Genomic DNA, 26,454 nt, shown 5'->3' with positions numbered 1-26,454 from the left:
AGGTTCCCCGTCATTGACGTCGCCCCTTCACGGTTGAAGGCGGCCGTCTGATCTGCTAGGGGTGGGAGTATCGGATTGACACATGGGATGATGGGATTGATTGATCCCTTGGACAACAAAATGAGACAAAACATGTCCGACGCACGAGCGCAAGCCGGCGCGACCGCAGGCATTCATTCACTCATAGTTATAGAATGTTGGCAGCTAGCGGATCGAGATCATTGGATGAAGTGAGTTGCAAGGCGAACCGTTTGTTACAAATACATGTACTGTGTACTCCGTACTGCGTAGTATCTCGTTAAATGGTTGGGTGGATCAGGAATACTTTTAGTGTGGACAATAGTAGATGATGACCAGAGGGTGAGGAATCAGGATATTTTTCTTGTTGAAGGTGTCGGGGCACGGATAAGCGTTGGGAAGGGAAGAGGCGTGAAGAGGCGCGAGGAGGCGTGGGAAGTCGCGGCTGGTGGTGGGGGGAGGGAGGGGGGGGCTTGCGCGGCATTACTGTGTATACTTTGTAGAGGCGATCGCGAGGCCAACGCGAAAGCAGAGGAGAGTATCCCTAGGTTAGGTAACTAGCAGGAAAGCATCGAGCGAAGAAGCACATAGGTATGCACATAAATACGGAGTACACATTCCAACAGGATGAACAGAAGATAGAATGAAGCGATTGAATGGTACGGAGTAGATGTGAGAGAGTAACTATAGAAACATCATCGTCGTTGTCGTCATTGGCTTACACAGTAGATCGGAGTACGGAGTAACAGGTACTTAGTATTTAGTGCCTACTAGGTACCTGGGTAGACAAAGCATCATTTCATTATTGCTTAGGATGTGTTTCGTAGAATCGGTATTAAGTGTGTTTCCAACTTTTTGATGATGATGAACGAACGATGAGCAAGAATCATACCTAGGTAGTTTAATTAAATCATTAGACGCATTCGTTCATTTCATTTCATTTCATTTTACTTCATCCATCCCCTACCAAAGATGATAGGTACTTGTACAAGTACTGTGTACATACTGTCTGTGTACATGGTACTTGTTCATACATGGTCGGTACCTGGATGTTATATTTTATTTAATAGTTTACCGGGTGAAAGAGGGCAAGCGCGAGCCTTTAGTTGTCCGTGCTTCACGGTGGTCTTCATACAAACATACCCCTGTCAGCTTCTCGACGCCAACGCCAACGCCAACGCCATTCCCAATCTCTCATCCCTACCCAAACTGTTTTCCCCTTTCCCGTCAACCATACGACTCCTTCAACTCTTCCTTCTCTTCCTTCTTTCTTCTTCATCTACTCTCTCTCGCTCTCTCTCTCTCTCCTTCCCTCCCCATCACACCTTCATTACCAAACCTTCTTCTTCTAGCTCGCCTGCCTCGGCGTTCCTAAGGTACTACTACTAATCGTTAACTCTTCTTTTCAACTCCTCCTTCTAAAGGGCCTTTCTTCTTACACTCGCTGTTTGTTGTCTTGTGTCCACATTCTTCAAAATCAACACACACACACACACACACTTCCATCATCACCCCGTATTCAGAGCGCGTTCTATCGCACTCCATCGTGATCACTCCCACTCTCGAAAGGTTCGTTCGTTCCACACATCCCCTTGGCGTGCCAATCGCTCCGTAGACGCGTTGCTGATCCATCTGCACACCACAGCTACCCAATTGCTTCGACATCTCCGCCCACATAATGTCTCTCTCAAAGTACGCCGTGCCTGTTCTGGCCGTCGCTGGCTCTGCCTACGGTATGTCGACATACCCTGAGTCCTCACAGATGTTGCCTCACCAATACTAACCAATCCATTTCTCCAACAGCTGCCTGCAGTGCTTCTCCCTCGCCCACCGTCACCGTCCAGAACGCTGGTGATGTCGCCGCTTTCACTACCTGCCGTACCTTCTCTGGCAGCATCGCCGTCGCAACCGGCGCCACCGACTTCCAGCTCAGCGGCGTCCGGGAGCTCAATGGCAACTTGGTCGTCTTGAACAACACCCAGATCAGTGGCATCTCGGCCGACAGCTTGGAGACCATCAAGGGTACCTTCAGACTGGACAACCTCGAGTCCCTCACCAGCCTCAACTTCCCCAAGTTGACCCAGGTGGAGGAGATCGAGTGGACTTCCCTCTCCAGGCTCGACACCATTGGCTTCGACTCCGAGGTCACAGAGGCCGACTCTGTCAAGATTGAGAACACTTTCCTTTCCTCCCTCAAGGGAATCAACCTTGCCACCGTCAAGACCCTCAAGCTTGCCAATAACAAGCAGATCAACGATATCACCATGGAGAACCTGGGCAATGTGTCTGAGATTCTCGACTTCTCGGACAACAACGTTGACGTCAACGTCTCCCTTCCCAACTTGCTCTGGGCTTCCAACATGACCTTCCGCAACGTCTCCTCCCTGGATCTGCCCTCCCTCGAGACCCTCAACGGCTCCTTCAACTTGGTCAACAACGCTTTCTTGAGCTTCAAGGCCCCCAATCTCACCACCATTGGCGGTGCTCTCTCCTTCGTCTCCAACACCGAGTTGACCAACCTCACTCTCCCCGAGCTGACCGAGGTCAAGGAGAACCTCGAGATCGCCAACAACACCAAGCTCCACAAGATTGACGGCATTCCCAAGCTCAAGACCATCCGCGGTGCTCTTGACTTCAACGGAAACATGTCCGAGTAAGTTTTTTCAATGGCCATGATACTACGTACAAGACTAACGATCTGTAGGGTTGCCCTTCCGGCCATCAACCACATCTTCGGTGCCTTCAACCTCCAGTCTACTGGCGATATTGACTGCGACAAGGACTTCAAGCCTCTCAAGTCCTCCGGCAAGATCGAGGGAAGGTACTTCTGCAAGGGCAATGTCGCCAAGCCCGGTGGTGAGGGCACCACCCCCACTGTCACCGGATCAGGAGCTTCCAAGACCAACGCTGCTTCTCCCGCCAATGTTGGATCTAATGTCCTCATGGCTGGTCTCGCCGCCGCCTTCTTCTTGTAACCGACTCATGACGCTGGCGTTTCACTTTACCAACATAGACTAATAATTCGACAATCTGTGTCCTTTCTAAACATATGGTCCCGTGCACAGACCCTCCTAGACTGCTGAAAGATTGCATTTGTGGGGCCGGAAGAAGCATTGCGAAGGGGGGAAGGATCGCTCAACGTACATGATATGCGCGTATCGATTGGCTAGTGAGGGCCGCAGCTTAGCGGAACTGTAATACGGGCACACGGTGGCCTACCTTCGAATGTTTCGTCCGCCTGGAGTTTGGCGGGTGCCTTTTTGGGGGCGGCAGAAATCATGGCTCGGTGCTTTCTCTCTCCTTCTCTCATTCATTTTTGTGTCCATAGGTAGGCGCTCTCTATATCATGTATGCTACAGCGAAAATGCATTTCTTTATCAACGTCATTGCTACTCGTTTTTTCGTGGTGTGTATTATTGTGCATGACGTCTTTGTTGATCCTCATGGACCGAATGTTACATGTCATTTCTCTGGCAAATCAATCACACTAAGTCACATGACATGCAACCCGAACCTCATCACTTCCCATCCGTCGACTTCAGCGCGATAGCTCGAGCCCGCGGGGAACACGGGGCTACTTCCATTAGCGCAGTGCATACACAGTACGTCCAGGCCCGGGGTCTGCAGCTTGTACAACAATATGCTGTATCATACACATTCGATAATTAGCGCCCACTTGGTGCTTTGCGCAAGCGACCCATGAAGTGCCCACTGTCCAAATTAGAGAGATGCTGGCCCAGATCGTTGCAAACAGAGCAACTTGCAGAAGTCTGCTAACCATGAGCCAGGACAGAGGTCACGCCTAAGATCTTCTTAAGATCGCATCCGATGCGCCACTCGATCCCACCGTCTCTCAGCGAGACAGAGCAACACTCATTAGGGAAGCCCTTCATCCAAGTCGAGCGTTCAGCACGCCGAAGGCTGCACGCGCATCTCGAGGTTTGACAAGGTCGCTCTACATATGGACTACAGATGTCGTCCTTTCGTTGCTCAACCCGTCATCTGCAGCTGGCATCGGGCAACCACTGGCGGTGAGTCCATCCTGAATTCGCCTTGCAGATGTATGGACCCGTACCGCTCTTACCGGGACATCCTAGTCTGTCCATTTCCCCGTCGATTAGAGTTGTTTCATGGGGAGGCAAGGAGTGGTGGAGGCAAAAAGCCATCTCCCCCACATGTTAGTAACACTTGTGCAAACCGCTTGCCTGTGAGCTCTCAATAAGTCAACAGTAGATGCAATGCAGCAGGGGCAAGATATGGTAGCAGACAAGGGCTTCCTTCGAAGGTTGCAATGCCCTTGTGCAGGCGCGATCATCCCGTTGCCGCGCCCATCATGCTTCAATTGTTTACACAGGGTGCAGTGGTCTCTATCGAGCAACATATAAGGCGCCAGTGCTTTCTCGAACCCATTTCCAGCAACTATCTGTTTTCATTAGACATTTCGTCAGGCTTCATCTCAAGCCGGACCTGCTTCTTTCATACTTTCTAGTTCTATCGTCGTAATTCAAGACTTCACCATAATGTCCCTTCTCACTCTTCAAGTTCCTTTCCCACACCCTTCCACCATGACCAGCTACACTAAAGAGGCCGAGTCTCCGAGAGGTGATCACATACTGTCCAATCAATTGCGAAGTATGGACATGGACAACGTGTACGTCAATGTTGCTCAGATGCCCGTGGACTATTGATCGCTAATGCAACTCTCAGAAAATATGACCCCATGGTCCAGCTACCATCGATCGAGCAACTTTTCGGACCCTTGGACGTGAGTCGACGTCTCTCGTCGGCTTCGTCTTCCACCACCTCTTCATCATCTTCGACATCGGCATTGGCGTCTACCTTAACCTCACCGGCTTTGACCCCATCTGATATGTCTCTCAACAACTATCAGCAGACTGCCACCCGACGACTGAATCAGATCGCTTGCCAGATTGCGCCATACTCCAATGTCTCGAAAAGACCTCTCTCGAAGTCGGCCAGGCGAACCGCGCTCAAACAAGGAGGACCCGCCCGAGCCAGGTCGTCCGTATCTCCAGACCGACCTATCAAGAATATCATCAAAGCCGATCGAGAGAAAGGAGCCCGCAAAGTCCAATGCTCTTCCCTATCAAAGCTTCAGAATGCGCTACTGTTCATCAAGCCGGAGCTTCCACATACTGCCCATGGTCAAGGGTGGAAGCTACTGAAGTCCAACAACATCAATTGGGACATAGAAAACGCACTTCGACACAGGAAGAATGATGTGCTCGACTCCAGCACATACATGATCTTACAGCAGCACCATCTCCTTCTTCAAATAGTTCAACATCTCCACCAAACCGGTGATGCATCTGCTGCCAGCCACTTCTCTACACTCATCGATCATTTGTGCACAGAGAAATTCCCCGAGCTCCCGCCAGCGTTCACTGCGAACCTTTAGTTCCAGGCTCGCTGCTTCCTCTTGTCTTATCATGCGATGTTTACGATTTTTTCATACGGCTTCTTTGCTATGTCTGTACGCATGCTTCTCCTCACGATTGTGCTGCCTTGTTTGTTTTCATGCATTCACCAGGTGGCAATGTTGTTTCAAAAAAAAGTTGTTCTATGAGATATCTCGGTCGGCTGTCTGTGTATTTTTGTTCATTTCTTACTGCTGGAGAGAATCTCATACTCTCCAGCAAAGATATTTTTATTAGTTCCAGTGGTGCATCGCGCATTCAGGAATTCAGTATTTGATTGCGAAGGGCATGTGCCCACACATGTAACGACCAACCAAGTTGATACGACCTTTGAGATAGTTTTCGGTCATATTTACACCTTAATTTAGTATTTAGTGGTATGAAATCGGATGGAATCAAATGAAATGTGGCTTGACAACTTTGAATACCTTTAGGTGATTTCGGGATACACATACATCAACAGTTTCTTCTCTCCAGTGTCAGAATTCAGGACCTTACGAGGGTTGTCAACCACTGCATAGAGAGAAGGGTGTACAACTAGCATCGTGTACTACAGCCCGTGAGGGAACAAAAGAAAATGATCGGTCGAGGCCATGGTAGGGGTCCCCAAAAACGAAGTCGACCAAGTCCCGCCTGCGACTTTCGGATTCAGGGATAAATGATCCGCAAAGTTTCGGTACCAGTGATATCCCTCTGCACTCTGATCTAGGTTAACAGAAAGCAATGATAGATCACATTGTAGCTCGCGCTGCATGATTTGAGAACGGTGAACGGGACGTCGTTGCAGTGGAGGACGCTTGATTGGTCGTAGACCGACACACAAGCATCCTTGCGGCATAAGAAAGGCTTCCCTCAACCCTTGTCGATCCGTCTTAGTTCTTTCGATTTCCTCAATTCGACATGGAACGCGCCTAGCCACATACACAATGTGGAGAGTGTCGTAGCTAACTGGGGCTAGCGGGTATGTCCCGTCCGCCTACTATCTGTCTAATTGTACTCTGTGAGTTTACCTGGAATCTATCTCAGCTCACGCCTTGCGCCGAATGCTTCACCCTACATCAAAATTCAAAGATCCTCAATCACCGTACGTACAGTATACCCAAGGTTGAAATGGGGTGCCTCCAAGTCCACCAGGTTGAACGGCTACCTGCAGATGCCACCGCATTCACGCAATTTCCATAACACCAAGCGCGTGATGCTCAATGCTGTTATCCGCCTGCGAATAGGCTCGCCCGCATTTGACGTGCTCCACTCCGACGACATATATCTATCTCTCTTCTCTAACTCATTCAACCGACCGTTTACTGCAACCATGCGAGCAATCGGAGCCTTCCCCGTTAGCCTAGTCTCGCCTTCAGACATGACGCACATTTCCATTTACAAGCATTAGGGTGCCAGTTTCGCTCCGGAAAAAGATGTCCAGGGGACGTTTCTTTTTTCCACATCCAAACGCCACACGCCCATGCACGTCGTCCAGTTTGGTTCCCAAGAAATGTCCGGTCTGTGATACATTTGCCTTTATTCCCAGCCAGAAAGATGTGGGCTGACAGACTGCGGCTGCTGCTGCCGTTTCCATTGCTGCCGCTTCTCCAAGTACGGAGTGTTGTACATCTGAAATGAGTTTGTGTGTTTCTAGATGCCGCCGGCTCGCCACCCTACTCTAAGACATACATTTCAAGCATGCGGACTCAGTCCTTTCTGTCCGCCGAATGGACTCATTAGAACGTATTTCTTCTTTCCTTTTGCCCATTCTCCACCCGGGACTTGTGTCCCAACCCCTCCTCTTTCCTTTTGGGCTTTCTTTGCACGAGCATGCATGCATATCGTTTCTTTAGGGTCCTGATCACGACTAGAGGGGGGAGGGGTAGGGGCTCGCGCTGGTTCAAATGACAATGCAGTGAATTGCTTCTTGAAACATGTTTGGACTACTAGATCTTCCCCGGCTGTATTTGCTGTTTTCGCTTGAGGGTGTTAAACCCTTTGAGTGATTATGGTAGGTAGGGGATGTTGTTCTGTCTGATTACATAGAGGGGGCTTGTACATTTTGTCTCACTCGGTGACATATGTGGAGATGTCAGGTGGTAAGCGCAAACAGATATGCAGAATCGCGATATTCGACCTCATTAACGCTCCGCTATGTGTCCTTCAGCGTTTTCCTCTTTCTCCATAGCATTTTGGCAGATGCAAGAGGTCACCCGGTTTGAGTGATCGGGATTAAATGGGGACTGAAACTTTAAGACGGATGATCTATGTTGTGACGCTTGTAATACGAGTGATATGCCCTCAAAGTCACCGCAGCGACACAACGTCCGGAATACTGCAGACTAATTTCAATGGCATCCACATTGCCGAGTTGCATCTTTATCGGAGCAACCCCGTTGGAACGATCGTACTATGCATCGATGGATTTGCTGCTCGCTCTCCTTGGACATGGGTTCTGTCTTGATGGTGCAATCGCCAGGTTGTGAAATAAACTAGGATGATGTTCATCTTCGCACGGCTTAGTATAGCAAGGTGCCGACGGTCAGGATATCGCCAGCTGAACCGCTGGCCATTCGTTGTATAGCTGGATAGTGATTGCAGCAGTTAAGATCACCAGCGGAGACATTGAATGGGAATCTTGTCCGGTCAGAACTCCTGTAAATGTTGGATCCTAGCTGATTTGACCTCCAGTTCTTATAGTGACAGTGAAAGCGATGTAGATTTGTTACAAGCAATTAGAGTTCTTGACACATTGCTCTACATGGAGAAGGGAACCTTAGGTTCCAAGTTCAACTATTGGTGATTGAAGATCACCTCGTCACGGACGTCCTCAATGCAGACTTCGATTCGATATTGCACTTGATAACCTTACCTCCCTTTAAATTTACGGCTGATTCCATAGCCGAAGACAGTGCAGTCAAGGGAAAATGTAATTAAGAAGAGAACACAGGTAGGGGGTTGGAACGCATACATTCCCGAGACTTGCCCATCAGAACGCATGAGAAATATATAAGTATAAACTGATGTATGATAAGTAGGTTCTATTACACCACAATCTCCATGACAGGGATTGGGCTCGAAAACTTGCCGAATCTACAATAAATACTACAACACCGGACGGAAGGCGGTAGCTATTGTGACTGACGTGTTATCGGTGGTGCGATTTAGACAGAATGACCGTTGTTGCAGCATGTCTGTAAATTCTTTGTGTCCATGTTGTGAACGTAGCGTAGCATGCTGCTTCTCGTGGGCGGTAGCAATGGTTTCTATCAGGGGTAACCCACGAGCAAATGAGCAAATGAGCAAATGAGCCAATACCCGCACCCTCCCTTGCCTATGCCGTCAACGGTCGTTGGTGCATGCCCGTTCTTGACTATTGTACCATCACATGTCTGTCTATTGGAGAGAGTGGAGGCCGCCTGGAGACATGATGAAATATTGATAAAAGATCCCCCTCGTATTTTATTCGTACATATACATACTGTACTCCAGCTACGAGAGCTGAATGCACCCGTGATAGTAAATGTTGGTTCCGCAATCACCACCAACCCCCCTCCTCCCCCGTCCCGACTCCCGCCCATAGAGAACGAACAAGAGCTGCAATCTGCAGACATCCGCCCAACAGCAGGAATGGCAGAGACCAAGGCAAGAGCCCGCTCCACTTCAACAACGAACGGCTGATTGGATTGATTACTTGCAAACAAGTCCGGAATAAGAGTGGGTTTTCTCTTGAGTTGTCGTAATCGTTTCTTAGACGGCTCCGGGCCAATCACGGGCCAACAATGTTCGATACGCGATCCCTACCTACTACCTACGATCCTCGCAACTTCCCTTGCGACATGTTCGTGCGTGTTTCCAAGATTCCTTGCCGCTTCAATTACTATCGTCGCCTGCCTCTCCTCCTCATTGATCTCTTTCCCAATACTCCCTATCTGTCCCGCCGCTACCGCCTGCCGCAATAGCAACTTCTTCTAGCTACCCCGCCGTCACTGTGCAATTCTTGCCATCTTCATTTGCATGCGGGAAGCTTGAACTGTGGGCGCAATAACCTCTGCTGCTCCGCCCGCCTTCCTCGAGTTACCTGACGCCTTTCCTCTCCGTCAAGCTGGCTTCCACACCCTCGCCGCCGATACACACGCAGAGGGAGAACGGGAATCCGCAGAACATACGGGCAAGGAGTGCTTCGGTTCGCATATCACAGGCGCGGGAGGACGACGAAAAGGGCGGCACGGGCAGGTCCCGTTTCAATATGCTTGTGGGAAAGGGCTATTCATGGAAAGCTGCTAGCTCGAGATTCCCGCCTTCGCGGCAATTCTGGCATATGATACGGAATCCAAGGGTACTTCTTTCCATTGGTGTTTTCACAGTTATCGTGTTTCTATGGCGGTCAGCAGCACCCTCCGCAGGAGATCTTCAGAGGTATGTAGTGCTGTGAGAGGATGCACAAGATCTAGTCGCCCCAGAGGATCGAGAACGTCACACGATATATCCGAACGACCACTGACAATCTTTACAGATTCTACTGCTTTGGGCCAGCAAAAGCACCCATGCATATGACACCGAATGAAAACGCAGAATGGTACGGACACCTTAAAACGCCGGTGATATTCAACCACCATAAACCGATCGATGTCAGCCATACAAACATAGAACATGTCAATTTGAACAAAGTGGAGTCGACTCCCAAAGCTGTACAAAACATGGAGCGTGTCCTTATCCTCACCCCCTTGCGCGACGCGAGCTATTACCTCCAGAAACATTTCGACCTCCTCTCCGAACTTACATACCCACACGATCTTATCGACCTCGCTTTCCTCGTTGGTGATACCTCCGATGACACTGTAGCAACATTGGCATCTGAACTGGCGCGGGTCCAGGAAAGTCCGCAAGCATTTCGCTCGGCCATGATTGTAGAGAAGGACTTTGGGGTGACATTGTCGCAAGATGTCGAGTACAGGCACAGTTTTGAGGCACAGGGGCCGCGGCGAATGGCCATGGGAAGAGCTAGGAATTATTTGCTCTCGGCTGCGCTCAAGCCTGAGCACAGCTGGGTGTATTGGAGGGATGTAGACATTGTGGAAAGCCCCAAGAGGATTATCGAGGATTTCGTCGCACATGACAAGGACGTTCTTGTTCCCAGTAAGTTTCTACAACTGGAACTGGGTATTTCGATTCGCTTACCCTTTTAGATATCTGGTTCCATCGATACAAGGAGGAGAATGGAAAGAAGGTCGACATCGAGGGCCGTTGTAGGTTTTTTCGTTCTTTGCGCAGGGTGAATGTTGCTGACCATTATTAGTCGACTACAATTCGTGGATAGAGTCTGACACAGGGCGAAAGCTTGCCAACTCACTCGACAAAAATGTAGTTCTAGCCGAGGGTATGTGTTTCCCAACATGTCATCATGCTCTGTACAATGTAGCTAACTGGCCAAGGCTATAAACAGTACGATACCAAACGCACATACATGGCGAAGATGGGTGATTGGCGAGAGAATAAGGATGAAATCATTGAGCTTGATGGTATTGGTGGTGTCAATATCATAGTAAAAGCAGATGTCCACCGCTCAGGAATTAATTTTCCCAGTTACCCATTCGAGAACCAAGCGGAGACCGAGGGTTTCGCCAAAATGGCAAAGCGCGCCGGATACGGTGTTTATGGATTGCCAAACTATGTTGTCTGGCATATCGATACAGATGAAAAGCCCGGCAATGCATGAAAGTACCATAAACAGGTTGGGGTGGCTTCCACAGGCAGGAATTAGAAGGGCGTCAGTGTGTTTTTCTTCTCCAGTTTATCGAATTTGGCGTGCATCACAGGAAGCGTATGTTATATTGGGCATCACGAAAGTTTCATAGCTCTTTCATCATAACGGCGGGACTCTGGGGATGGGTTTCGTCTTGTATTATCCTCTCGTCTTTTGTTCCACAGGATGTCGTCGCGGCACCAGATCCACCTAGCACTTGGCTGGGGTGGAAAAAGAGCAAGGCGGCCTTATGCTTTGCGCTCATAATAGCAAATGTCATCTCAACACCGTGTAGGATATGTCAGTCATAGTAAAGTATCGCGACCGAGATTGGTCTTCAAGCGTACCATCAATGCCAAGGGCTACAGACATGCTGTTCGATGTTTGGGTAATCTGTAGATACGGGAAGATTGACAGTCATGCAATTGCCATTGTACCAGTAATGCTAGAATACACATACCAACCCAGGCATTTCACATCTTGTGTTTGAGCTTTCCGATTCTTATGCTTTGTCACGAGTAATTGACTACAGATGAGAATCGATGGTTTCATCCAACTGTTTATAGAAAGTGTGGAACCACCTACGAGGAGAAATCCGATAAATTATATTCCCCATCAAAATTAGAAAGGCCCCCACTAAAGCATCATCGGATATTTCCAAAATAGCAGTGCAAAAAGAATTAAAATTATTTTTGTATGAAATCGTTATGATGTTGGGCAATTCCTAATAACTGCTCAAGAGTAAGAGGAGAATTACTCCCAACATAGGTCCATCAGTCAATATGTATACTTCCCCACCTACAGTTACAAGGCGGTAATATATTATCAGACCAGTGGTCCCGTGTTCGTGAGTGGGAAGAGTTCAGCTAATGTTGACAAACGTAGACACGTCTGTTCCATGGAATATGGACCAATGACGAACAGTATAGTATTCACAAACTTCGAATTGGCGGTGGGAGATGGGTTTGGAGCGCGCAAACGGGCAGCCATTCACACAAAGGTATATGAGCAATGAAAAGATAGGTCTTCAACGACTTTTGTTGTTGCGGCTAACAGGTATTTATCTGAATGAATTCTACTCTACTTTCTAAGGGAATATCCAAACACTCTCGACACCATCTAGAAGATAGTTCTGAGGATTCAATAGCATGGACAGATCACCCAAGCCAGATCCACTACGAAAATCTCCTGGGCAGGATGTATTCCGGTCTTCATCTCTTACGGAATCATACAACACTTCTCAGACATCAAAGGTCTCAAGGGACATCATGACGGAACTAAACGAGCAGCTCAAGAACACACACGACGACCTCATGTCCAATCTATCCCTGTGCTCCGACTTTCAGCCGACTTCTCAGAATGACCGAAGGACAGAAGGATGGAGTGCGGTGCAAGAAGAAGATGAAGTACATGCGTATTACACCACTGATTCCATCGACTCCGCGCCTTCCAGCTGGGCTGCAGAACCAGCCGCACGTCCATCGGCCAAGAAACACGAAGATTTCAGAGACGAAGGCACTACCGAAGATGTTGCAAGAGATCCCGAGTACGCAAGCTCGTATACTTCAAACGTATCATCCTTCTACGGTAGTGAGGAAGAAGTGGTGGTTGCACATTTGAGAGAGGAGAACACAGCGCCGGATAATCCGTTTGCGAAGCGAGAAAGAGTGGAGTTTACAAGGCCAAGGAAGGTTCATTTGTCTAATCGGTCGGCGGCTTCGACGGAGTGGACTGGAGTGTTGGACAGTCAAAGTCAATTCGGAAGAGTCGAAGACACTGCGCCCACGGAGGGAAAAGAAGCTGAGGTAGCGAAGAGGCGAGCTGGCGTTCAGAAAGACGTTCACCCTGCTCTACGGTCTGATCAAGGCAATCATGAGCGTCAAATTACCAATACCAACATTGCACCCCCACCCAGAGACCCCATCTCTTATTCTCTCGCTCCGAATCGCTCATTGACCCAAGAGCATCAACGCCGGCGTCGAATTGAAGCTCCACCGATGCCCCCAACAACGAACCTCATAGGCCCAGGGAAACATTTGATCAATCGACTATCCGACCCCTTGGCTACCTTGCAAGAACAAAGGCGTTTGCATAATGAAGGTCTGCGCTCCGCACATCAGTACGTCGCAAACATCCCCTCTGAACTCGGGGATCCGAACGAGGTGGCCAGTCAGTGGCCGGAGAGCGCATTCTTGGGAGTGAGATCACACGTTGGGGTTCATGAATCGCCATCTACTATACATCTCACTCGGCCACCGCAGCATGAAGCGAATGCCGTAACGAAGGGTTTGATGAGCGAAAATCCCTCTCGTCAGGTCGCTAGTTCGGAAGTTGAAATCGAGGCGGCGGCCCTGGAAGCAGTGCGTAGGAAAGAAGCCGTCCGAAAGAGAATCGTGCAAGAGTTTCATGGCAGATGTATACTCATCAATGCCCAGGCTGATGGTGCAAAAGCGAGGATCGATAGGGATGATTTCATGAGCGAGAGGCGCAAGGAAGGGGAGAGAGTGCACATCGAGAGAGTCAGGCGGATGAGGATTGTGAAGGCGAAGGAGGAGACTGGGTATGATGTACGTTTTTGCCTCTTCCACGTCTCACACTCCCTTTCTCACATTGGTTGTGAAAGAATTCGGTAGTCGCAATTGTGCTGATCACATATCTAGGATGTCGACAATCATGAAGCTATCAGCCAGGCATTGCAATTACCCAGACTTCTTGAGGGCAAAGACAGTAGCAGCGGCGGAACTGTGGATACAAGCAAGGATACCACGTTAGTGATATCAGACCAGGAACCTCCACAACGTAGCATTTATACTGGGACGACAAAGGAGACTTCTCACGGCTCGGTGGCTCGATGGCTTGCAAGTCATGGGTGGAAAGTGGTCAAATTCTGCATGGCCATTCCTGCAGATCCCGCATTGAAGTCGACATCGGTGTATCATACTAAACACAAGAGTATCGAAAACCATCCTCAGGTGGTGGGCGCAATTAATGAAGAGACAGATCACCAACCGGGTTATGCAGCGTCGGCCAACGTGGAAGTGCGGAAAGTCTCCATAGAAACAGAACAAAGCAAAGCCAGTACGAAATGGCCAACAGAATCGGTCATTTATGAAGCGTAAGTCCATATCATGTAAGTTCAGGCCGAAGCAGGGGTAACTCATCATTGTCTAGATCAAAAAAATCGTCTAATCCTGCGATTGTGGGATGGCAACATCTGGATGAGGTCAACAATGGGGCACAAGCTCTCGATAATCAACCAAAAGTGGGAAATTCTCAGTAAGTGGCGAAAAGAGACTAGATGGGAATGTTGGTTAACAATGACAGCAGTATCCGAGAGGCAAATAGTCCTTTTTCTCAAAGACCTCCAATTCCAACCTCGATAGTCACCAGCGCAAAGGAGAGTGGCACACAATGGCCGCACCAATCGCAGATCTACGAACAGTCATCCAAGGAAGCATCACTTCGTGGAAGCTCCATTACACGTCGGTTACGAGAAAAAAAACAAAAGGCTGATAGGTAAGCTGGACCTTGCATTGCCTGGTGTAGTATTAGTAAATGGAACATGTATATGGAGTGTGAAGCTGACACGTGACTAGAGAAGCGAAGAACAGAGGATATGAACAATTGATAGCCAGCCGGCGGATGCACCTGGCTGGACAATTCTAGGACGCGTGGATACGAGTGGTACCCGACTACTAGGAAGTTAGTCAGTCAGATACGAGCTCGTACGGAGAGATACATTTGTACGACGCTTTATGGATAAGATAACAACCTTTGACAGGGGCCCAGCATCCAGGGATGCGGTTTAGGGGGGATATTAGTGAGTAATTACAATCGATTGCAATAATGGTTCGCAGCAGATTGGGAAAATATACTCCGTACCCGGTGCGGGTTGCAAATATATTGGCGTTGTGTGTCTCCTCGATACTTCGGCAGTGTTTCACGGTGTAGAACATAGGACAGAGACAAGGCGTGGTAGCCTCGTCGACACCACATGTCGAGTGTTCATATCAGAGTCATCTTAATGTGGTCACGTTACACGTTGTAATCGGTTACGTGATACAAGCTGTTGACAGTAGTTATGTCTGACAGCAACTCACCATTGTGGCTTCCCAATAAATACAACTGAGATAATTCAGTGTTATGTTATCGCACGCTCAAGCTCAACTGTGGCCAAGCCGAGACATGCCTCCATTGCCAAGAATGAATACCCCTTCATAAGAGAGACGTAATTTGATACAAGGCGGCGTACAAGCCACGGCGTGAGGCTTTCCGCGTCTGTCAAGAAACCTGATGCAGCCGAAGGAAAGCTTTGGAGATGGCGGCAGTGGTGTGGTGGAGGTGGCAGGCGGCGCAGTCTCAGGACCAAACGTCTTCGCGGACCGCCCGGCGAGCCTTAACCAGTGAACCGTCAATTCTTAGTTTGGTATTAGGTTGGCTTCTGGACCGTTACTTGCGCGAATTGGCGGCGTGGCGTGGGGTGGCTTCTGCCACCCAAGAATAAGGGGATACCGAGAGTTGAATCCACTATGTGACACAAGGGCCATGACGTCGATCTCACAACTGAGACACAACACAGAGTCGTGTATTTGGCTTCTATGAAAGTAGGTTACTAGGTCGAGGGATTGGTTAATGGTGATATGGCGAGATTGGCTGTGGTACTCCGTACTCGAGCACAATCTAAAGAAATGAGCGGAAGCAACTTGGAGTCCAGACTAGATCAGCGAGGCTAATGTACCGAAGGGGGAGAGGGATGTCTTGATCTTGGCCCACGGGCCTGAGGGTGTGTGCTGTGGATGCTCGCTCGGGACGGAGTTGCAGTGCCCCATCGAGGAAGGTTGTGGAGCAGCATGAGAGATGTTGCTGAATGTGTTAACGGTGGAGTATGGTCGGTGTGCAAGGCGGACGAGACAGGTTGGTCGCTGAAGAAGAGTGGGTGGGTGGATGCACAGGAGATTAAAGATGGAAGGTCAGATCGACGGCGCGGTCATCATTTGGATGATGGCAGATGAGAGTGAGTTTATTATTGTTGGTTAATTATGAAGGACTTTTCCTGAAATAGAAGAAGAAGAGCATTTGCCAGTATGTACGAGTATTTTCAACGAAGAATTCCATGCTGGTGCCCATACGGAGTACTCCATAGATGCACTGCATATACGTCGAATGTTAATACCGAGTAGAGGTTATACACAATATTCACTGTGTGCTGTGTACAGTGCAGTGTGTTGTTCTGGATGGGGAGATAGAGGCCGAGGAGACGGGGGATGGCACTGCACTATGGGATGGTTCAGATGATTCAGGAACAAGACGAGGACGAACGACAAGGGGGGTTAAGTTTAGGTTTTATCAAGGGCAGCTGTGATTGGTTATCAGCCGTCAGGGGTCATATTCCTGTTCCTGACGTTAGTCCCGATCTGGATTGAAACAGGGTGTGGATGGACCGCTAGCCGCTCAGATGGAAAACATGGGCCGAATGGGCGCGGAAGACAGCCGGGGGAGGCCCCCTTCTCCCTTTGACCTTCTCCCCTCTTTCAATATCCCATCAATTCTGTCTGCTTCTTCTCAATCTCAGTTTCTAATCTCACCCCTTCTTGTCATCCTCCACGGGCGTGCCTCGTTGATAGCCTAATAATAATAATAATAGTACATAGGACTCCGTACCCTACACAGTAACAAGTACTCCGTAGAGCCTGTACAGGACAGGATATTGAAACATTGGTATTGGAGTGTAGTGCTACTGCTGCCGCTGCTGACGTCTGTACTACGACTGCGCTGAGATGGGAGTTTGCACTCCATAATCACCGGTTTGTATTGGTTTGTGTTGGGTTGCAACTACAGTACGGAGTATTCTAGTTTGTACGCCATACATAGGTAGGTGTGAGACGAAATTGGTAGAGGGAGGCCACTATGTGCGCATGTCCTATACACCAGTCGACATAGATCAGAAACATTTATTGGATGCACAATGGCTACTGTAGGTGCTCGTGTATCGTGCCTGTGCTACACAGTATGTACAACTACAAAAACATGCAAAGCTCATGGCAACCGTGTGGCATCGGCTCTCAACGAGGAATGCAATATGCAGGTTTCCCTCATCCTCATTGCAAAGTACGGAGTACTCCGTGGTTATTCGCCTCTCTCCTTCTCCTTCTCCTTCTCCTTCTCTGCTGAGTCTACTCGGTGACTAACGTACTCCCTGGATGGATGAATAATGGAGCCTGATTGCACAAAACCACAATCAAAAAAGACAAGGCTGCCAGTGGCTATGGCTAGCTCTGTCAAATTGGTTCGTTCCTAGGTAATGATGGTATCCCTGGTCTATCCCTGATTGACCCTTGTCTTTTTCCTCTGGCCATTTGCTGTGGTGCGACATGACGCTTTCTACTTCATCTGGCCCGGGTCACCAAACCCCCCAAGCGCATGCACTGCCAGCCAACCAGATGCCGTTGTCACGACCACCCAAGCTTAGCCGCAACTCTCTTCATCTCTTCACGCCCCAGGCCATTCTTTCTCCTCTTCACCTCACCCCGTGAGAGAGCCGCTCTTTACAACATCCTAATCAACTCACTCACTCACTTTCTCTCCCACTCCTCGCAGTCCTTCGTTACTTGCTTTCCTACCCCAGTCATTCTTTTGTTCGAGGAGACGAGATCGTGTTTGCTGTGTTTATTTGTTGTTTTGAAGCTCTCGTCCTTGTTCCCGGCCCTCACCAACCGAAGTCACTCTTTCAAGCCCAGTCATCTCAGGAAGACAAAATACACCGAATACATTTGTTCCCGTAGTCTTATAACCTTACCCACGATCGCTCAACGCCCCTGACGCTGTTAATCATCTGGCCATTTGGACGTCTTTCGACCGCTATAATACCACCTCACCTCCGACCGTCCATATCTCCTTCGCTTCGCGTCGAGTACATTACCCGCAATCTTCTTCAAACCAGACGGATGATAAATCAAGTTTTCCCACATCGATAATGGAACATATACATTCTCATGGGCATCGACATGTCCACTCACGACTCCAGGCCATGCACGCAGAGGCAAGACAAGCGCCCAGCAGAGTTACATTAATGGAGAGAACGTCGGTGCAGCTTGCTCCCCGAATGGAGTGCACTAGCGACTCCCAGCCTGGCTGCACCAAGCCCACTGTCGTTCCAACCGCAGCCATTGCTATTGCCGTCATGTAAGACTAGCGATTGTTCACTCGGCAAATTGGACCTCGAGCTAACATGCGTGTAGTGTGCCCGTCGTCATCGCCGCGTGCGTCTTCCTGTGGCTCCATCAGAGGCATAAGAGGAAGTTGAGGGAGGAGGATGCAAAGGACAAGTACAAGTCCCTCGACTTTGGTATGGGTCTACCTGGTGGACCCCGAGGAAAGCAAGGCGGTAAACGCCCACCGGAAATGGCTTTGACCGAGAAATCCCTACATCGAGGCAAGGGGATGTCCATGGATCTGGATGTCAGCAGTCCTTATATCCTCCCAGCAGGCTTGCACGGATCTCGCGAATCTTTCCACTCCCTCTCCCGTTCTATGCACGACCCGAACGACCCATACCGCCCAGTGAACTTCTTGAAAGACGATGCTAGCGTCCACAGCCCAACTCGAGCCTATCGACATGACAATGGGTCCATGTACACCACATCCAGTGCCGGAACCGATAAGGATAGAATGAACAATAGCCTCTTGCAGAATGCATCGAGAATGTCCCAGTCCTTCCCTCCGCGCGGAGAGTCTATGTCGCCATCGGAAAAACGCTACCCTGAGATCAAGTTCCCAGAACCTACAGTGTCCCCCCGGAGCCCCCTTCATCCTGATGGCCCTCATCCACCACCGCCACCAGCACCGCCAGCTGCAGTTGTCGAGCGAAAGCCCGTTGAACAGCCAAGTGAATACACTGCATTTAGGCCTACCCCTGTTGCCGAGCCGGTTGCACCTGTAATGAACGAGGGTTTACCTCCCGTTCAAGAATCTACAGCTCCTAGCAAAACCTCACCCAGTCCCCCTCCTTTCCCTCGAATCCAATCTCAGGAAGCGGTGGTCCAGACCAATCCAAACACAATGAGCTACCTGAGCACTTCGAGCTACGGCGACGGGTTTCAGATAACACCTCCGTCGCCACCCCATGGACACTTGCGCCGTTTGTCGGAAGAAGGTCCACTTGCCCCTGCACCTTTGAGACCTCAAAATGAGGGGACCCACAACGCTGGACTTGGTATTGAAAACCCCCATGCGAATGCGAACCGATTGTCTATGAGCCTGCGCCCGTTGCCGCCAGATGACCCCAATGACAACCCCGAACAACGAGCAAACCGTATCCGCTCATTCTACAAGGAGTACTTTGATGATTCGAAACCAGAACCTGTTGGCGGCCATGTGTACAATGATTATTACGAAGACTACGGATCGGAATTCCAGGACGGCGCAGTGTTTGACCCCCATTCTGGTGCATTCGTCGTTGCTCAACCGCAAATGCCCTTCTCTCAACCTGTCACTAGACGTGCGATGACTCCTCCTCCTCGCGCACCTCCAAGGTTCCGTAGCGGCAGCAACCCTGCTCCACGTGGTCCGCACATGTCTAACAGTTCTATGGCTTCCTCCAAGCACTATCCACCGCGAGGGATGTCGTCCATGAGCGGACGCCTGCCACAACCTAGGCGACCGATGCCACCCCCGTCGGCGCTCAACTCCTTGCCTACTCCTGCTAAGCTCACGGAAGATTCGATGCTTTTCAATGCAGCAGATTTCGCACCCCCTGTGTCCATTAGGGATTTGCAGAATGGCATGAGGCCTGATAGTCCTCTGGGAGCGCCTCGCCCATACAGCCCAGCCGTCAGGCCGCACACACCTCTCGTCAGTTCCTTCGACGATCTCGCAGCATTGCCCAGCCCACATATGCTTCGTAAGTCTGGTACCTTCATGGCGTTAGACTTTGCACCTCCAGCGCGTATTCGTGACCCTGCCGGCTCGAATATGTCCGATGCAGGCTCGATCCGCTCCAATCGCTCGGGCATTTCTTCCGCTGGAAGGATGGCAGTACGAAACGGGGCCTACCGTGTCAGCAGAATACCCAAGGAGGTTGTCGGCACCAAGGACGATATCATGGAAAGCCTGCGCCCGCAGATGAACTTGGTCAGCAAAGGATAGACGATTCCATCCCAGGATGTGTTTTTTTTCCTCGAACAATTTATCTATAGCACCATGAACCAACATTTGTTCGCGCGTTTAGCAGCCCGGTTGGATTTCTTTCTTGCATTCTGGACATGACAACGACTCGTTCTTTAGAGAACAGCATAGACAGCGTGGCTTTTGTTTTACATCAAGACTCTCCAGCAACCAAGAGTCTGTCTCCTCTCGTAAATACTTGATACAATCATTCTTCTGCGATGTACACGACCGACATTCGCATCTTATCTAGGGCTCAAACAGCGGGTCAGCGGAAATGGAAGGCGTTAATTCTTGTAATTTTTATTTTTCAATTCGTGAAGGAGGGGTAGAAGCGATCTGGAGGCCGAGAAGAGATAGTCTGCAGGTGTACGGAGTAGTAGAATGCAGATGAGGAATGGAGACGGGATCTGGAGAAATGGACACTCTGTGTGGAGGTGTATGTACATGCATATTTTGGAGACTATGTATTCAGACCATGCAGAAAAGAGAAAAGTAAACAAAGAGTGGAAAGAATGAATAGTAGATCTCAAGCTTCAAAAACAGACTCTGAACAATAGTGTCGTGTGGTATGGTGATTCTGTGACGCGCGCCGTGCATGTTGGTTACTCTGAATAATAAGATACCTTACTGATCCGACGCATCCGGGGCCAGATGGCTTGGCTCAACAATATCAAGTCCCAACCGACTGACCCTTCTTATCCCCTGTTCCCTTACTGGGGCTCGATAGAAGGAAGCTCATACTGGAGTCCTTTTTTTTATTCAAAAACCATCAATGCACGGTCGATCCTTGCCGCGATCTACCAAGTAGTTCAAAGACTCCAGACCCGCCGGGCATCAATCACAGCGCAGTAGCTAAATCATCAATGATGGCTACTCAATACATGCAAGCATTTATAAGTGGAAAAGGACCATATCAAAACAAGTGAAAGAGATTCTTTTCTTTAGCAAAGCCCATAATCGTTCTCATCATGGGTAGGCCTCTGTCGTGTGCGTGCATTGGGTGATTGATTATCCACAGCCTGGATCATCCACGCGTCGATTTTGGCTGTGCATTTTCTTTTGGGATTCGGATCTTCTGTCCAATCGACACCACCGGATGCGCAACGATTCAAGCTTCAACAATGCAGCTGCTCTGGGCTGTTAGCGGCTGCTCTGGCTTTGTTTTGTTCGTCACTAGGCTTTAAGGTAGGTCTTCACTGCTGGGCCAACACCGGCGGCGGCTCTTACTCTCTGAGTCCACTCCTTTTGCAGCCAGCGATCCCTGGATCTGGTACGTCATCAGTCATTGCTCCATCTCCATAAAAACTTCGACAACTGGGACAGCCGCGCGTTACGCCATTGTCGCTCATAGGAAGGGCATCGACACCGGTTGATCCCTCATTCAGCTCTTAAAGAACTTCAATTCACCTGCCCGCCCTCATCTATCTACCTCTTCCTGTCCACGTTCGCCTTGCCATCTCGCGTCCCATCTTATCGCTACCCGCAGCTGTCTCTGCCCGTCCGAGACGAGATGCATTTCTTCAGACGGCAAAAGTCCAACACCAACTCGTCAACCTCATCGCCAACTGTCGTACCTGAATTGACCAAAGACCAACTCAGACAAGCGACTCGGACACGCAAAGCATTCGCCTTAACCACGTCCTTCTTTCTCTTCATCACCGTCATATTTTTGATCCTCGTCGAAATTGGAGGAACGTACAATAGATCCGTCATCCGTAATTGGTACTTTATCAGACTCGACCTGAGCCACATCATTCCCGCATCCGTACCCAACTTTGCCCTGATCAATACGATCGCACAGACACTGGGCCTGCACGATTTCTACCAAGTCGGATTATGGGGTTTCTGCGAAGGATATAAGGGGGATGGAGTGACGTATTGCTCTCATCCTCAGACCCTCTATTGGTTCAACCCGGTCGAAATTTTAAGAAATGAACTGTTGGCTGGAGCATCTAGTACGTGCCATATAGTCCTTTGCACCATTCTATGCTAACTCCAGATTTCTAGTCAACTTGCCAAACAACATCAACGACATCCTCGACCTTATCAAGCTAGCGTCTCAGGTCATGTTTGGTCTCTTCCTAACCTCTGCCTGCTTGTCCTTCGTACTCATATTTGTTGCTCCGATCAGCGTATACACGAGATGGCTTGCTCTGCCGGTAGCAATACTCACCTTCCTCAACGCCCTCTTCGTCACCGCTGCCTCCGTCGTCGCCACGGTCATGTTCGTCATCTTCCGCAATGTCATTAGCGGTGTTGCAGAACTAAACATCAGCGCCGATATTGGGACCTACATGTTTGGGTTCATGTGGACAGCGAGTGCATTTGCCATCTTCTCCTGGCTCATACAGACAGGTCTGTGCTGTTGCTGTGCGAGCAGGCGAGACATCAAGACGGGAAGGAAGAGGGGGAATGAAAAGGCCTATCAACGTGATGGTGTCATACCTGAAGGCCCTGCTAATGGTGTGCAGGAGAAGTCCTCGGGTAGACGTCGATTCCGTTTCGGCAAGAAAAGCGTCTAGGTGACGGTGTTGAAGATAGAGGATGACGACGAGTACATACGATTGTAATTTGGAAGTTTCCCGCATTCTCACGATAAGATGGGAATTCATGGGTACATTAGATCTGCTTCTCAGCATCATTAGCTTTGCATCGTTATTGGAAAAAGGCATCCGGATTTGGGTTACTTCTCTTATGATTACGAAACGAAGAACGCCGACCACGTAGACAACTGCCTGACTAGTTCTGCGTCTAAAGAATCAACAATACTATGGGCTGGTGGAGTATTGTCGTGGCGATGTACCTCTTCTGTTCAGCGACTTCAGAGGAAAGGATATTACTAGAGCACTAGAATACGTCATTGGGTCACCCACTGAGGGGCCTATTTTCATAACTTAGGTACTAACTATGTACCTACCAAGAATTATATAGCTGTCAATCAGTCAGGCCATAGACTAAACACTGAAAACGCATAGAATTGATCAATCACGATCCACGAACGGCGTTGTGTGTAGTCTCAATCCTCCCTTAACACGATTGGCTCCGGTTTTCGGCGGTTGAAGGTGTCCCGCTTTCCTATAGCATCCCACCATAACATTTTTTTCCTCACAGCCCGTGGGGTGAGCGGAGCCACGGCAACACACGCAACTACACAAATACTCGCACGGGAACCACCGAGCTCTCTTCCGTGCACCCATCTCCACATACACCCAGATCTGGCAATTCGAGGATACAGTACGTATTATAATCCAAATTCTGCAGAATGAACGTCGAGCTGATGAGTGCACTCGTAGGGAAATTTTCCGTGCGACTGTGAAGAGCCTTTTTGAGGTACTTACCCAATCCGTACTTTTTTTCCATGTGACGTCTTCAGAATGATTTGGCTGGCCTGGCTGTCAGCGATCGCAATACATCCACCATAGTCCTTCTTATATATAGGAGTGATGGTGGACTTTATGTCAATTCTTCATTCACTTTCTCTCCTCAGCTTATTTGCTTATTTACTTGCTTGCCCCACATACTGATCTACAATTAGCATCATGTCCGCCAACGACACCTACCAAGACCCGCTGAACTCGCGGTACTCCAGCAATGAGATGAAATATCTCTTCAGCCCGCGTAACCGCTTCAGCACTTGGCGCCAACTGTGGATCTGGCTGGCAGAGAGTGAGAAAGAGCTGGGCTTGGACATCACCGATGAAGCTATCCAGCAGATGAAGACCAGCCAGATCATTCAGGATGAGGAATTCAAAGTTGCCGCCGAGGAAGAGAAGAAGAGGAGACACGATGTCATGGCACATGTTCACGCTTTCGGATTGAAGGCACCCGCTGCCGCCGGTATCATCCATTGGGGAGCCACGAGCTGTTATTGTACTGACAACGCCGACCTGGTACACCATCACAATCTCATTGTTCGTTACTTTTAGGCACTAACTGATCGGACTAGATTTTCCTACGTGATGGCCTGGACATCTTGCTACCCAAATTGGCCACTGTTATTGAGAAGCTTTCCACATTTGCCAAAGAGAACAAGGACTTGCCGTGCTTGGCCTATACTCATCTGCAGCCAGCTCAGCTGACCACAGTCGGAAAGCGAGCGTGCTTGTGGATTCAAGATCTTTTGAGAGATTTGGTCAACCTCGAGCGAGCTAGAGATGATCTCCGCTTTCGAGGTGTGAAGGGCACGACTGGCACACAGGTAGCATCTTTCGCAACGAACAACATGTCTTCATCAAAGCTAATCAGCCAGCAGGCATCTTTCCTACAGATCTTTGACGGTGACCACTCTAAGGTTGAGCGACTTGACGAGCTGGTGACCGAGAAGGCAGGCTTTGGATCCGCCTACATCATCTCCAGTCAAACCTACACCCGTAAGATCGATGCTGATGTCCTCAACGCACTCTCCTCTTTTGGCGCAACATGCGAGCACATCGGTCAAGCCATTCGCCTCCTCGCCTCCTTCAAGGAGCTCGAAGAACCATTCGAGTCTACCCAGATAGGATCCTCGGCCATGGCCTACAAGCGCAACCCCATGCGTAGTGAGCGTCTCTGCTCCCTGGGTCGCAAGCTTCGCAACCTCAATGCCGATGCTTCAGCAACCTACGCCGCCCAGTGGATGGAACGTACTCTCGACGACAGCGCCATCCGCCGCATGTGTCTTCCCCAAGCTTTCCTCAGCGCCGATGCCTCCCTGATCCTCCTCAACAACATCGCCTCAGGCCTTGTCGTCTACCCGGCTGTCATTCGCAAGCGTGTACAAGCCGAGCTTCCCTTCATGGCCACGGAAAACATCATTATGGCTCTTGTCAAGAAGGGCGTATCCCGCCAAGACGCCCATGAGGAGATTCGTGTCCTCTCCCACGAAGCAGGCGCAGAGGTCAAGCAGCATGGCAGGGACAACGATCTCATCGAGCGCATCAAACGCACCCAGTTCTTCGGCCCCATCATCGGCGAGCTCGACGAACTGCTCAAGCCCGAAACATTCATCGGCAGATGTCCCGAGCAGGTCGAGACGTTCTACGAACGCGAGGTCAGCAAGGCATTGAAGAAGTACTACGATGCTGGGTCTTTGAAGGTTGGCGAGGCGGCCGAGCTGCATGTTTAGGTGAAGTTGGGTAGATGAATCAGGTATACGTATAGGGATGACTTCTGTTCAGGTCCCAAAAAGAGTGGACGATGGATAGCAGAAACTCAACAAAAGGGAAACATAAAAAATCACCACTGTAGAAATTCAAAAGTATAGTATGGTATTCAGTATGGATGAAATGCTGTAAAATGTGATGAGAAATAATTCCAATATCACAATGTTGGGGCTACATCACTCTGTGTTCTCAATGCCTGCCGAAGCAGCCTTACTATTATTCGAGAATATCGACACTATGCACCGATAGACACTGCCATAGCGAGTACTCGTTCCTTTGCAATCAAGCCTCGATCCGTCCAGGCTCGGCAGCCCATACATCTGACACGCCTGTCGGTCTAGAACTAGCCTCATACAAATCGAACCCCACCCCGCCTTCCGTTCACACCGGGCGGACTTTTTGACAACAGATCAAAATCTTTGTGTACGTTAAATTTTCATGTGTATATAAGTTATTTTATATCAAAATTTATCATCTATCCAGGTAACTCAGCAATCCTCCATGGCGCAATTGGCTAGCGCGTCTGACTGTTAAACAATCACCGCATGGTGTGTTCGACATCAGGAGGTTCGTGGTTCGAGCCCACGTGGGGGAGTTGAAAATTTATTTTTTGCACTTTTTTGGTTTGTTTATAACCTGTGTGTATAATATATCATATACATATTGTAACAACATGGAATTGGTAGAGCATGTTAATGTCCTATGATTTTGTGGTCTTTGCCTTTGTGTGTGTGAGTGATTGAGCAAGATTTTCCAAGCTGACTGCTGTAAAGCTGTAGACGGCTATGATACCTGACTGAATAGGTACCGATTCAAGTTGGTGTTCTGTTTCTATAATGAATCTTACAGACTTCATAGATATAAATTTTGATAACCCGAACAACCAGGTGGTACAACGTTGTCGCAATCCCAACATACGCCCTCCTGGGACAGTTGAGGACATCTACTATGTATTCGTAATACA

The 26,454-nt window shown here is 49.3% G+C and overlaps 9 protein-coding genes and 1 non-coding gene across 10 annotated transcripts; all 10 read left to right on the top strand.

The window, feature by feature from the left end:
• Positions 1–827: 827 nt before the first annotated feature.
• Positions 828–1,590, top strand: BU24DRAFT_246124 (uncharacterized protein). The gene has a single exon (XM_033522320.1). It carries the CDS (start codon positions 991–993, stop codon positions 1,405–1,407), a length of 417 nt encoding a protein of 138 aa, XP_033382096.1. The 5' UTR covers positions 828–990; the 3' UTR covers positions 1,408–1,590.
• On the top strand, positions 1,358–3,399 carry BU24DRAFT_424763 (uncharacterized protein). The gene is made up of 4 exons (XM_033528584.1): positions 1,358–1,587; positions 1,664–1,751; positions 1,822–2,671; positions 2,723–3,399. The coding sequence occupies exons 2-4, from the start codon at positions 1,697–1,699 to the stop codon at positions 2,991–2,993; spliced, it is 1,176 nt and encodes a 391-aa protein (XP_033382095.1). The 5' UTR covers positions 1,358–1,587; positions 1,664–1,696; the 3' UTR covers positions 2,994–3,399.
• An 880-nt stretch (positions 3,400–4,279) lies between these two features.
• BU24DRAFT_246140 (uncharacterized protein) lies at positions 4,280–5,483 on the top strand. Its single transcript, XM_033522321.1, has 2 exons — positions 4,280–4,669; positions 4,726–5,483. Exons 1-2 carry the CDS (start codon positions 4,539–4,541, stop codon positions 5,435–5,437), a joined length of 843 nt encoding a protein of 280 aa, XP_033382094.1. The 5' UTR covers positions 4,280–4,538; the 3' UTR covers positions 5,438–5,483.
• A 3,920-nt stretch (positions 5,484–9,403) lies between these two features.
• BU24DRAFT_245953 (glycosyltransferase family 62 protein) lies at positions 9,404–11,320 on the top strand. Its single transcript, XM_033522319.1, has 5 exons — positions 9,404–9,857; positions 9,955–10,577; positions 10,628–10,687; positions 10,738–10,818; positions 10,874–11,320. The coding sequence occupies exons 1-5, from the start codon at positions 9,688–9,690 to the stop codon at positions 11,155–11,157; spliced, it is 1,218 nt and encodes a 405-aa protein (XP_033382093.1). The 5' UTR covers positions 9,404–9,687; the 3' UTR covers positions 11,158–11,320.
• Positions 11,321–17,070: 5,750 nt separating this feature from the next.
• BU24DRAFT_245855 (uncharacterized protein) lies at positions 17,071–17,486 on the top strand. The gene has a single exon (XM_033522317.1). The coding sequence runs from the start codon at positions 17,150–17,152 to the stop codon at positions 17,366–17,368; it is 219 nt and encodes a 72-aa protein (XP_033382092.1). The 5' UTR covers positions 17,071–17,149; the 3' UTR covers positions 17,369–17,486.
• BU24DRAFT_245862 (uncharacterized protein) lies at positions 17,487–18,267 on the top strand. Its single transcript, XM_033522318.1, has one exon. It carries the CDS (start codon positions 17,605–17,607, stop codon positions 18,001–18,003), a length of 399 nt encoding a protein of 132 aa, XP_033382091.1. The 5' UTR covers positions 17,487–17,604; the 3' UTR covers positions 18,004–18,267.
• A 19-nt stretch (positions 18,268–18,286) lies between these two features.
• Positions 18,287–20,328, top strand: BU24DRAFT_464500 (uncharacterized protein; the record flags this gene model as incomplete). The annotated part of the gene is made up of 2 exons (XM_033532212.1): positions 18,287–18,366; positions 18,423–20,328. The coding sequence occupies 2 exons, from the start codon at positions 18,287–18,289 to the stop codon at positions 20,326–20,328; spliced, it is 1,986 nt and encodes a 661-aa protein (XP_033382090.1).
• A 1,561-nt stretch (positions 20,329–21,889) lies between these two features.
• Positions 21,890–22,778, top strand: BU24DRAFT_316007 (uncharacterized protein; the record flags this gene model as incomplete). Its single annotated transcript, XM_033522877.1, has 2 exons — positions 21,890–22,304; positions 22,357–22,778. Coding segments are annotated over 2 exons (837 nt in total), but the record flags the coding sequence as incomplete, so codon positions are not given.
• A 771-nt stretch (positions 22,779–23,549) lies between these two features.
• BU24DRAFT_424754 (putative adenylosuccinate lyase Ade13) lies at positions 23,550–25,729 on the top strand. Its single transcript, XM_033528583.1, has 4 exons — positions 23,550–23,583; positions 23,643–24,239; positions 24,296–24,547; positions 24,602–25,729. Exons 2-4 carry the CDS (start codon positions 23,889–23,891, stop codon positions 25,451–25,453), a joined length of 1,455 nt encoding a protein of 484 aa, XP_033382088.1. The 5' UTR covers positions 23,550–23,583; positions 23,643–23,888; the 3' UTR covers positions 25,454–25,729.
• A 256-nt stretch (positions 25,730–25,985) lies between these two features.
• On the top strand, positions 25,986–26,085 carry BU24DRAFT_t63. The gene has a single exon. It is a non-coding gene; the product is annotated as a tRNA-Asn (tRNA).
• The last annotated feature ends 369 nt before the right edge of the window (positions 26,086–26,454 follow it).

This window comes from Aaosphaeria arxii (assembly GCF_010015735.1).
Source record: "Aaosphaeria arxii CBS 175.79 unplaced genomic scaffold BU24scaffold_6, whole genome shotgun sequence".
NCBI lineage: Eukaryota > Fungi > Ascomycota > Dothideomycetes > Pleosporales > Aaosphaeria > Aaosphaeria arxii.
Note: the sequence above shows the minus strand (reverse complement) of the source record. Positions and strands in the feature narration are given on the sequence as shown.

What these genes read in the sequence shown, in the direction of transcription:
- BU24DRAFT_246124 (XM_033522320.1), top strand. Translation starts at nt 991, where the DNA reads ATGATAGGTACTTGTACAAGTACTGTGTACATACTGTCTGTGTACATG.
- BU24DRAFT_246140 (XM_033522321.1), top strand. Translation starts at nt 4,539, where the DNA reads ATGTCCCTTCTCACTCTTCAAGTTCCTTTCCCACACCCTTCCACCATG. An exon ending in AGTATGGACATGGACAACGT is followed by an intron (nt 4,670 to 4,725) that starts GTACGTCAATGT and finishes TGCAACTCTCAG; the next exon opens with AAAATATGACCCCATGGTCC.
- BU24DRAFT_245855 (XM_033522317.1), top strand. Translation starts at nt 17,150, where the DNA reads ATGGCTACTGTAGGTGCTCGTGTATCGTGCCTGTGCTACACAGTATGT.
- BU24DRAFT_245953 (XM_033522319.1), top strand. Translation starts at nt 9,688, where the DNA reads ATGCTTGTGGGAAAGGGCTATTCATGGAAAGCTGCTAGCTCGAGATTC. An exon ending in TCCGCAGGAGATCTTCAGAG is followed by an intron (nt 9,858 to 9,954) that starts GTATGTAGTGCT and finishes CAATCTTTACAG; the next exon opens with ATTCTACTGCTTTGGGCCAG. An exon ending in GGTCGACATCGAGGGCCGTT is followed by an intron (nt 10,688 to 10,737) that starts GTAGGTTTTTTC and finishes GACCATTATTAG; the next exon opens with TCGACTACAATTCGTGGATA.
- BU24DRAFT_424754 (XM_033528583.1), top strand. Translation starts at nt 23,889, where the DNA reads ATGTCCGCCAACGACACCTACCAAGACCCGCTGAACTCGCGGTACTCC. An exon ending in GTACTGACAACGCCGACCTG is followed by an intron (nt 24,240 to 24,295) that starts GTACACCATCAC and finishes TGATCGGACTAG; the next exon opens with ATTTTCCTACGTGATGGCCT. An exon ending in AGGGCACGACTGGCACACAG is followed by an intron (nt 24,548 to 24,601) that starts GTAGCATCTTTC and finishes ATCAGCCAGCAG; the next exon opens with GCATCTTTCCTACAGATCTT.
- BU24DRAFT_245862 (XM_033522318.1), top strand. Translation starts at nt 17,605, where the DNA reads ATGCACTGCCAGCCAACCAGATGCCGTTGTCACGACCACCCAAGCTTA.
- BU24DRAFT_424763 (XM_033528584.1), top strand. Translation starts at nt 1,697, where the DNA reads ATGTCTCTCTCAAAGTACGCCGTGCCTGTTCTGGCCGTCGCTGGCTCT. An exon ending in CGTCGCTGGCTCTGCCTACG is followed by an intron (nt 1,752 to 1,821) that starts GTATGTCGACAT and finishes TTTCTCCAACAG; the next exon opens with CTGCCTGCAGTGCTTCTCCC. An exon ending in TTCAACGGAAACATGTCCGA is followed by an intron (nt 2,672 to 2,722) that starts GTAAGTTTTTTC and finishes AACGATCTGTAG; the next exon opens with GGTTGCCCTTCCGGCCATCA.